At 35.4% G+C, this 11,767-nt stretch overlaps 1 protein-coding gene across 1 annotated transcript in view; it reads right to left on the bottom strand.

The window, feature by feature from the left end:
* Window positions 1–11,767, bottom strand: part of USP32 (ubiquitin specific peptidase 32) — a 128,855-nt gene that overhangs the window by 41,072 nt on the left and 76,016 nt on the right. Inside the window, exons 9-12 of the mRNA XM_004684455.2 lie at window positions 11,120–11,182; window positions 8,111–8,194; window positions 7,311–7,372; window positions 5,501–5,603 (exon numbers count right to left, since the gene is read on the bottom strand). Of these exons, the coding sequence (XP_004684512.1) occupies window positions 5,501–5,603; window positions 7,311–7,372; window positions 8,111–8,194; window positions 11,120–11,182 (312 nt within the window). The remainder of the gene's footprint in view (window positions 1–5,500; window positions 5,604–7,310; window positions 7,373–8,110; window positions 8,195–11,119; window positions 11,183–11,767) is intronic.

Here is an 11,767-nt window from a genome sequence, read left to right as displayed (position 1 = left end):
ATTAAAAAGTTTATTTTTACATCATTTTTCACATTTTTTTTTTCATCTCAATTGTAATCCCCTTGGGTTTCCCATCACCAAATCACCCCTGTGCCACCACCATAGTCCCAACCACCTTTGTGATCATGGTATCTCCCCTGCCAGGTAAGTATGACACTAATTTTCTATTTAAACCAGTGAAAATTTCCTTTTAAAATACATTCATCTACATAATAATAGTAAATTTATAGAAACATTAAGAAAAATAATAGCATTTAAAAAAAAAAAGATTTATTTATACATACAAGAACTGGGGTGTAGGCCAGAAGTGCAAGGAGTGAGAGGATTCACCAGAGACAGAATGGAGAGCAGAACAGGCATATGTACTGAAATACACTGCTGAGGGGAGCAGCGGGCGGATCAGGAGGAGTCTGCTGCACCATGTGGGTCAGATCCCTGGTCATGGGGAATCTGCAGTGGCTAAGGATAGCTTGATAGCACTATCTTTAACCCCTGTGTCACCACGGAAGCCCAGCTCTTTTTTTTTAATTTAAAGATTTATTTACCTATGTATGCAGAACTGGGGTACAGGCTAGAGATGTGGGGGAATGAGAGGATTCACCACAGAGTGGGTTGCAGAACAGACAGATGAACATACACTGCTGAGAGAAGCAGTGGGCAAGACAGGAGAGATTTGTTGCACCATGTGGGTAGCTCCCTGGCCAGGGACTGAACTTGTGTTGTAGTGGCCGAGGATCGCTTCATAGTGCTGTGACTTATGCCCTTGTGTCACTAGGGAGGCCCCCAGCATGGACTTTACATGGCAGAAAATAGTGATCATATCAGGCAAAGGACTAAGAACTAGTAGGGATTTATGTTAATTGTGGATTTTGGGTCATCAGTATTCTGAATTGGACTAGTCAACAAAAAAGTTAAAATTGTATAAATAGGACAATAAAACCAAACTGACGTACGGTTAAAAGAAGCAGAAATACAAAATAGGCCCTAATAGTATTTATTATTAATCATGTTAGATTCCAGTCTATAACTCTGAGAGCAGTTTCTTAAAAACAATATTGATCTTCTCACAACTTTTCTGATATTGAGTACATAGCAGCAAAAATGCATTAAACTTCAAACAGGTTTTAAAAGAAATTTTTCAGTAAATGAAAAAGGGTTTCTAATTTAAATAATTTAACTATTTTTCTTCCATTATATTTTTCTGACTTTATTTGGTCTGTAGGGGAACCCAAGCTTTTCAATTTTTTTAAAAGATTTATTTGTATTTATTTATACATACAAGAATTATGGTATAGGCCAGAGGTATGGGGGGATGGGAGGTGAGAGGCTTCGCCTGAGACAAATGGGGAGCAGAACAGGCAGATCTGCTGAAAGAGACTGCTGAGGGGAGTGGGGAGACAGGAGAGGTCTGCCATGCCATGTGGGTCAGCTCCCTGGTTAGAAATTGGGATGGACTCATATTGCAGTGGCCATGATAGCTTGACAGCACTGAGACTTTAACCCCTGCATTACCAGGGAGGCTCTATTTCATTTATTTTTAAAGCTCTCTATGTGAGTATACTAGGCAGTAAGAATTGATAACTACTGAATCAAATATTACAGTCTCATATATTTGTTTTCATAAAGTGCTCCAAATGCTAAGAGTACAGTAAATAATATCTTAGTAAATTTATTACTTGCTCAGGAACTTGCTTTTTAGAAAATTTTTTTTTGGGGTCAGGTGCTTCTCTCCCCTAAAAACAAGAATTAAGATAGCACAGTATGAGTAATTTTTTTTTAAAGATTTATTTATTTATTCATACAGAACTGGGGTACAGGCCAGAGATGCGGAGGGTGAGAGGATTCACCAGAAACAGAGCGGGGAGCAGAACAGGCAGATCGATGAAGCACACTGCTGAGGGGAGCAGCCGGTGGGTCAGGAGAGGTCTGCAGTGCCATGTGGATCTTCTAGGGGCAGGCAGGGATTGAACTTATGCGGAAGTGGCTTAAGCTTCTTAGTGCTGTGCTTTAACCCACTGCGCCACCAGGGAGGGCCAGTATGAGTAATTTTTTAAAAAAATTAACTTTCTAGAAAATTAGTGTTCTCGGTCATTTTGTCATACCACAGAAAATCAGTTTATTCTTCCTCAAAGTGTTCTTGAACTTAAAATAAGGATCTGTGTAACTATCAAATGACTGAGTCAATTCCCTTTTAAAATTTATATTTACTTTTTAAAGTGCATTTGTACTATTTATTTATGCACTATACATTACTTATAAAATTTAATATATTTTGAGAAAAATTAGGTATCTTTAACATTACTGAACAATATCCTTCAAGTTTTCCTGAGTTTCTCATTTAACAGATTTCCAAAGAGAAATATGTGACATTGTATTTCAAATGCTCTATTAGTTTACACATATACGATCCTATCCTTGTAATGAAAAATTACAAGAAATCATCCCTATATTTCTTATTCAGGATAGCTTAGTCCACAAGTTGATCTATAGATATAAATGACAAGAAAACAGAATGATAAAAATGTTCCCAGGCACTCTATGTGTGAGGTAGAGTTTTACAATAATTTACAACAGTATGATTGTAATATCTTTTCAGAGGCTGCAGTTTTTGTCCCCAGAGACTGCACATGCTTTTATAACTAAGCTTAGTGAATGATACCCTCCTGACTTGGAGAGTATGGGCTATTAAATTTCTTTTCCATTGTTCCAAACAAGAGTTGTCTGTTTTGTTACTATCTTTGGATTTCTTTTCTATTCTAGGAATCAACTGCTCATGGTGTCCAGTGCTGACACTTTCGCCACTACTCAGGGTCTTTCTTTTTCCCCTGGCTCTGCACTAGTTTTCTTGTCATTGCTTTCACCCTCTTTGGCTTTCAGTGTAAATGTCAACCTTTTCAGGTCGACTACTCTCATTACTACTTTCCTTCTTTATGTTGAATAAGCTAATAGTACTCAAATACTGAATCCACCAGCTCTTTTTGACTGCATTATTTCAGGTTGATCAGGGAAACTTTTTTCCCTTAAATCTTAATTTTTTTTAAGATTTATTTATTTATGCACAGAGAACTGGGGTACAGGCCAGAGATGTGGGCGGGGGCTGAGGATTTACCAGCGACAGAGGGGAGCAGAACAGGCAGAATGATGAAGCACACCGCTGAAGGGAACAGTAGGCAAGACAGGCAAGTCTGCCTTGCCATGTGGGTCACCCCCTGGCTGGAGACTGAACGAGTACTACAGTGGCTGCTGACAGCTTCACTGTGCTTTAACCCAGTGTGCCACCAGTGAGTGCCCAAGAGTCTTTGTTTTGTTTTTACCAACTTCTAGATCTGGAACTATCAAAACAGTCAATCCTAGAATCCTCAGTTTTCAGGTGCTCTAAATAAACAAAATTTCTCTCCTGGGAAAGAATTTCCTTATTTTCTTTTAGTCAATGATTCCTTAAAACACTGTATGATACTTCATTATAAAATAATTTTACTTTGAGAATTCTACAATTTATTCTAAACTGTGTAACTGGTTTATGGTATTCCAAGATAAGGGTCAGGATCAAGTTTCTTCTCCATCAGTGATGACATGCCAATATTGTATTTCATTAGTGTACAATGCTGGCTTGGGAAAATTAGAAGGCATTATGGAGTAATGGAAAGAATACTAAGTAGGAATCAAGAGACCTGAACTCTAGAGATCTGAAACAGGCAATAAATTGCCTAATACAACTTTGGACAATTAAAAAGCCTAAAGGGACTAGAGAAGCTTCAATTTGCAAATTTAAAGACAAGAGGTGCCTTAATGTGTTTCCTTAACTCAAAAGTTACATGATAATGAAAAGGTAAAAATCTGTTGATAAGTAATAGCTGTTCCCTTAGGTTTTCAGAAGAGGAGAAAAGACAACATAATACAATGATGATAAACAGAAAAGATGTCACCATCTCTCCCCATTTACATTTTTATAGGAGTTCTCATAGGACAACACCTGGCTTGTTAAAGAGGGAACAGATCGACAAGATCCTATGAGCAGATCAAGCATTCAGGTTCAAGGGAATCGGCAAATCTGAGATAAACCACTTCTAGAAGGTATAGCCTATTCTTCCTATTCTCTTGTTCTCTCTTTTAGGCATGTTATTATCTGAAAGTTACAGTCTACCCTAAAGCTAATCAACATCTTAGGTAGGCAGACTAAGCCCAGAATAAAATCAAATTATGTAACATATTAAGAAAACCAATTTATTTTTTTCAAACAAAGGCATTTAAAAGAGATGTCATAGTGGAAAGGTAAATGGCAATCACTAGTTTATTATTACTACTGCTGCAACTACTGCTATTATTACTTTCCTCTGTATTTATACAGTATTTTTATTTGCCAGGTACTAACTGCTTCACATAAACTAATATAATTTTCATAACAGCCCAACTGAAACAGGTGTTATTAGCCCTGCTGTTCATCTGAGGAAACCAAGAAAGAGAGAGGATAAGTAACTTGTTCAAGATCATACAGCGAATATAAGATCAGGGCCCCAAAACAAAGTACAAGCCCACTAATAACCTATATTGATTTCTCATAATACAAAGCTAATGCTCACTGAGAACTTACTTTGTGAACCAGTTAAGTTTCTAAAACTGATTTATCATATGTTATCAACTCCTTTAGCCTTTATAAAATGTTATGGGGGAGGTTAGTGTCATTATTCTCATTTTACAACAAGGAAAAAACAAGGTCTAGAATGTAATTTTTAAAAGGTTATTTGCATTTAAAAGGAAGTTATTTTATTTAGTAAAGAACAATTTTCTAATTAATACAAATGTACAGAAAAGGCATCCTCTCCTCACACCTTCCTATAAATAAATTGCCATAAGTCTCTGCTACCTTCTCCAAATGGACTGATAAGCTTTTGTCTGGTTTCTTACAACAGTTAACATGCCTTCCTTCTCCTTTTAGCTTTCTAATTCTGAAAAAATTATTTTAAAATTCTTTATGGGAAAAATGTCAAATTATCATTTGGAAAATGGTTTCTAATGTTAATTGTGAAGTTAACTTTCTTAAACAGAAAATTAACACTTCTAATCTGAGGTTTTTCTACTTTTTTTGATGGAGAAAGTGAAAAAACGAAGGGCAAAGTATATGATATGGTTGACAGACTATGGACTGTCTATGGGTTTGATCTTCGAACTTGTACCTTGAGAAAGATGTAACCTTTAATCCCAGCCTCAGCTTCCCCACAGATATAGTGGGTATAACACCATTTATTCACAGAGGTTTTGTAGAGATTAATGAGGTATGTACAGTACACAATATATAGGAACTCCCATGCCCATTATTACCTTTCTCACCAGTCACTGCAAGGGAGGAAATTTATATGAAATTATAAGGCATATAGTCTGGTTCATAGTAAATAAGTATTTGTTTAGGTTTGGAACACTTTATTACTGGTTGGGAGTCACACGAAGTCTGATGGAACTGAAAATCCTATGAAAAATGTAGACAAACAGTAATCTTACTCACATATTTGACATATTCTTTCCACTGCTGCCACCACTGCATGGAAATGATAAACCAATTATGTCCTGGTTGTAGACCATACCTGCTCTCTCTCTCTAACCATCCTCTGTAAATACAAAAAAGAAAAAAAATCAAAATGAAAATGTATGAAACCAATGACCACATACATAAATTATCATAAGCTCTTATCAAGGGAAAACACAAGACAAATACACTGAAAACGTCAAGACTTCAATGAGTGAAACATTGATAAGCTAAATTTTAGAGGTCATAACAACACTATTAAATTTCTTTATAACAGATATTTATGAAATTGCTTTATTGAGGAATAATTTGCATAAAATTTAGCAGTATTAAGTATGCAACTCGATGATTTTGAAAAATTCACATATGTGCACAACCATCACCACAATCCAATATTAGAACATTTCAATTACTCCAAAAAGCTGCCCTGTGTCCACTCCTGGTCAACACACGTTACCACCCTAGAAAGAGCAACTCTATACAGATTTCCCTTTACAGAACACTTCATATAAATGGGATATATATATGCATAATCTTTCATATGTGGCCTCTTTTACTTAGCATAATGTTTTTGAGGTTCATCTATGTCATTTGTTTTGCTTTTTTATTGCTAGCAGTATTTCACACATTTTGTATCTACCTAACACCTAAAGACTATCTGAAACTATCAAACTGTTTTCCAAAATGGCTGCACCATTTACATTTCTATCAGTAAAATATGAACATTCCATTATCTCCACACTCTTGCCAAAATGTGTTGCATGTATTTTCTATCATAACTATTCTAAATGGCATAAAGTGGTGTCACACAGAGACTTTTAAAACACTAGTTTTATTGAAAAGAAATTTACAAAACATAAGGTAGCAATTGCAGAACATTTCCAGTGTACACCTGAATTGTATGCTGCAACTGCATACTAATTTTGGAGGAAACAGTGAAGATGACATCAGAGGAGGTGCCCTGCTTCATTCCAGGAAGATAATCTGAGAGTAATCCAGAAGGGCACTGAACACAGGATTCTCCAGTTTTGACATTAGAGACCAAGGTTGACTATACCAGAAGAGAAACTGATAAATATCAACTTTATGTAACAAAAGGTGGGTGGAAAGAGGTGCCTAGAGACTGCAGCTAGGGCAGGAGCCTGCAATACAAACCTGTCTTGTGTGTGTCTGGTGGCTCTGGGGAAAGGAGTACCATAAACACAGCCACCCCTGAATGCCACTTTACCAGTGACTGGACCCCTCTAGGCCCCTCCCTACCCCCTGAATCAGCAGCTGCAGATTAATCTCCCAGATATATAATGTACTAACTAAACACATAGTCATAAAAAGCTAAAAACAAACTCACAGTTCCATCTGCTGGAAAAAAGGAAGTTCTACACTTTTAGTTTTCAATTATAACTCAATAGACCTGAAAAAATGTCATCAGTGATTATCTACACTTGAAATGAGCAATTTTTCTTTTTGCTTAGTTCTAATTTCTAATCTTTCTACAATAAATATGAACTATTTTGTAGAAAAAGTACTGCCTTTTGTCTTTTTTATTTAAAAAAATTAGTACTAAGTGCACTTTTAATGTTAAATAGAATTTAGTCTCTAAATTAATCCAATTCATTAGTTAGGAAGTTACTTTAACAAAAGTATCTCAGTATAAAAACTCTGGAGAAACAGTATTACTGTAATGATTATATTAAAATGGGACCTGTTGTTAATAACAACATATTCCAAGTATTAGAAATTTTGGCTATAAAATTAAGAATACATAGATTGAAGCTACATACAAACTTACCTAATAATCTGTCCTTCCTCTTCTGGAGTAGCTGGTCTTAACCCTAGAACTATGTGACAAACCTAGAGAAAAGAAGGGTAATTTAACCTTTATAAATGAACTGTATAGTATTTTTCATTCTCTGTATGAAATCTACTTTGTTGATGGGAATCTGAATTAGCAACAGCTTTCAACTAATGAATTATCAATGATGCACTTCAGTAAATTTAACTGGAGCAGGTGGAGTGGACTGAAAGGAGACTGGCTTCTTAATTTAGACTTTGACTTTATATCACCTTTTCCTTTTCTTTGGGAGAACAAGACCGAGAGCAAAAATTACAAAACATTTCACAAATCTGCATGTCATCTTTGTGTGGGGCTGCAAATCTTCTCTCTATCGTTCTGACACAAGTGCTGCTAAAGCAAGCACCATACCATGTACTTTTAAAACCTAAAACTACCTACTATGAGCATCTTTCTCTTCATAGTGCCTCAGTTGTAAGGAAGAGTCCTTTAAAAAGACAACAGTGAATCATACCAGCAATTTATAATGGCTGTTGTAATTTAGATTATTTTCTATCATGAACTATAATAAACAAACATAATCAGCTTTGTTCTGCTTTCTTATTACCTATGTCATGATTTCAAGAACCTTCTGTGGATACTCATGATGTACTTTTAACATTTTTCAGATAAAGTACAAGATAAGGTAGTTTTCTTCAGAACATGTGGTTTTCTAGCCCAGAGGAAATTAACTCCACATAATGGAAAAAATATAATACTAAGGCAATTATTACTCTCTGTACCTTTCATTTACATACCTGGAAAAGGAGATTCAAAAATTCATTGGCAAGAACATTTTTCACACTCCAGATCTGATAATCTTCTAGAGTAAGATGCCCCATCTGAAAGAGAAACAATATTCAAAAACATCTCATGTTAAGATTATACTAATTTTTATAAGCATTTAAATAAAATTTTATTTACTGAACTTATGTCAGTCATTTGTTAAAAGGAAACAAGTATTTTAAAGCAGATGCTGTATGCTCAGATGAAAAGTATAACAGCTACATAAATTTGAAAATAACAAAACTCTGTTGAAGCAGTCAATGGTGAAGAGGACAGTTTAGCAACCATCTTCCAAGAAGACTTTGGAAATAACTGAAAATAGTTTCTGGTTTAAGGCTTACCTATGGAAAACTTCTGAAGGATCTAAGTAGGCAAAATGGAGTATTTACTAATTCTGAAAGTAAAAAAGTCTCTGTAATTATGCCTTTCATCCTAACAATTTTCTAAAACTTTCTTAGAAATACCAAATGAAGGCCCTCCCTGGTGGCACAATGAGGTTAGGAAGCAGCACAGCAAGTTGGCTGTAGCCACCTCAGTGAGAGTTTGATCCCCAGCCCGGGAGGTGATCCACATGGTGCTGCAGACCTCTCCTGACCCACCCGCTGCTCCCCTCAGCAGTGTACTTCGTCGATCTGCCTGTTCTGTTCCCCACTCTGTCTCTGGGGAAGCCTCTCACTGCCCCTGCACCTCTGGCTTGTACCCCAGTTCTGTATGAATAAATAAATTAGTCTTTAAAAAAAAAAGAAAAGAAATACCCAATGACCGTAACAGACAAGATATTTAAAGGACTTAAATATACATAAAAAAAATGAACATCTATATTACATTTCCCCAAAATACAACTGTCATAACTTTTTTGGTTGAGTATCTTTGTGATTCCAGTGTATTTTCAAAGTATCAGTACATACACACATAGTGTACAAGTTTATTTTTCCTTGTTAGGCAAATATATACCTGTTTGTTACTTTAGGGGTTCAACATTTACCTAATAATCCTAGATGAATAATAAAATGTTGAACTTTTACTATTTAATGAATTTGGTATGCTCTTTTTTTCATGATGCAGTAGCCATATATAGTAAGGAAAGATTTTAAAGCAATCTGATAATTATTTACTTTCATAGTACATAGTACTTACATAGTACTTTCTCATAGGTATGCTAATATCCTTCTAAAAGTACAAAATAATAGGCAATATTAACACTTTGTAGTTATAGTGAATATTGTTAATAGATTTGGTCCAAAGCGTCATTCTGTTCTATAAATTGTTAACATTTCATTGTTATAAATACATGGAAATGGAAGAGCTAGTTAATTTCTTTTAAAAATTCACAACAGTGCTAAGAGTAGAAACTCCATCTTCCATAAAAATAGACAGCAATAACACCTATATATTTACCAGAGAAAAAGGCATTAGTTCTATCACCCTTAAAATCACTATTCTAACTTCTGTCACCATTTGTTATTATTGCCACTGTTTTTGAATGTCATATAAATGGATTCATACAGTATGCATTCTTTTTTCAATAAAAATTGTGTTTACTAGAAGCATTCAGAATGTCAGCAAAACAGCTGCAGCTTTTTTTTCAACTACAGTGGTATTCAGTTAACAAAACAGAAATGATTTCTTACAGACTACATCGGAAACAAGTGAAGATCAAAAACTACCATCTCGCTATACAACTAATTTGTATCATGCAACAAGAAACTGCTTTGAATTTCCATGCCAATTTATAACCACATACTGTACCAGGCTAGGTTAATGGCTCCTGAAAATATCTCCATGGTAGGGATATCTAAACAAAAAGGCACTATGGTTTAAAAATAGATCTTATATAGCTTTACATTTTAATTTTTTTCTTTAAAAGTAGCGAGCTATATACCAGGGGATTAAATGCTTTACTGACAAGGAAAAAAACTGCTAGAACTAACATATTTATCATCATTTTCTGTATCTTTCTTCTCTTCTTCAACTTCCTTTTTTTCTTACTTTATTCAGTTTTGATGACTCCTTTTTTGGTCACATCAGGGCTTCCTTTAGCTTACAGAAAACAATCTTTACATACTTTTCCTTCGGTTTAGCAGTCTTCTTTTCATAAAGTTGCATGTCACCTGCAGCACTGTTATTTCACATCTTTCCCAGTTTCTTCACAACATCACTGATAGATAGGCCAGGATGTTCTCCTTTGACTTTTGGGTGATACTCAGAACCAAGTAAGAAATAGGATGAAGGAAGCCTTTTGTGTGCACTGAGGAACTTGCATGTTTTTGTTTCCACTTTGGGGGCTATGATTTCGTTTCTCTTGTCTGCCTTTGCCATGTCTCCAAACTTTCCTTCCTCTTAAGCAGACATGCTCTCCCACCTCTCTGAGCACGTCTCAGAAAACTCTAAGAAGTTGACTGAAGCATTTGGGGTACTTCTTCTTTGTGCTCCTCCCAATAAGTTTGAACAAAAAATAATGATATTGCCTCTCTTAGGATCTCCTTTGCCCATGTTTGATTATTATTTCTCAGCAAGGCACGAGCTGCCCAGTGCCCTTCTGGCTCACTTGCCCCAATGCTGTGTCTATAGAGCCGAATGTACTGCAAAGATTACCATGTATTTCTTGTGTGGGCCTGTGACTTCTTTTGCTCAATATAAGGTTAATTTTAACATAATTTATTAAAATGGAAATATAAATATTATAAAATGGAAAAATAAATATTACAAATTATAGATGATAATGACTATATCTACTTTGTTTTTATATAAATCCTAGTTTCAAAAAATCTGATTGTTTCTGATAAGTCTTATATTTAATATAGCTAAGATAAAATGGGCTTTCTTTAGATACAACTTGAGAGATATTTAAACACAGATCCAGTGAAGTACTGGATGGGGATGCAAAAGAGACTCAAGAGTGCATGCAAGCTATATACTCCAATTTAGAATACATGGATGGCATTTTTAGAAAATGATAAATTAGTCCTAGCTAGACTCACCTTTGTGGTGTCATGGGCACTCAGTATGCCTTCTACAATGTCAGATAGATCTGTATGTAATTCCTTTAAAGACAGAAACCCAAGAGAGTAATTAGAAAAAAAGTAAATATAATTTTATTTCAGGGCCCTCCCTGGTGGCGCAACAGGTTAAAAACACAGTACTGTGAAGATGGCCGTAGCCGCTTTAGCATGAGTTCAACCCCTGGCCAGGGAGGCAACCCACATGGTGTGGCAGACCTCTCCTGACTTGGTTGCTGCTCCCCTCAGCAGTGCATTTTGGTCAAATCTGCCTGTTTGGCCCCCTGATCTGTCTGTGGTGAATCCTCTCACACCTCCCCCCGCACCTCTGGCCTGTACCCCAGTTCTGTATGCATAAATAAATCTTTTAACAAATTTTTTTTTATTTCAGTGGCTAAAGTATACTGTATTTGGGTCCAGGATGTTTTTAATTACCACAAACAGATTATTAGTGTGCTTAAAAATTAAAACAACTTTTTTTTAATTAAATGTTTAAGACAAATCCTTTCCCCAATTTTATACTTCAGCTATGAATTTTTTTAAAGATCTATCTATCTATCTATCTATCTATCTATCTATCTATCTATCTATCTATCTATCTATCTATCTATCTATCTATCTATCTATCTA

Source organism: Condylura cristata, unplaced genomic scaffold (genome assembly GCF_000260355.1).
Source record: "Condylura cristata isolate star-nosed mole 26May11 unplaced genomic scaffold, ConCri1.0 scaffold00017, whole genome shotgun sequence".
Taxonomy (NCBI): domain Eukaryota; kingdom Metazoa; phylum Chordata; class Mammalia; order Eulipotyphla; family Talpidae; genus Condylura; species Condylura cristata.
Note: the sequence above shows the minus strand (reverse complement) of the source record. Positions and strands in the feature narration are given on the sequence as shown.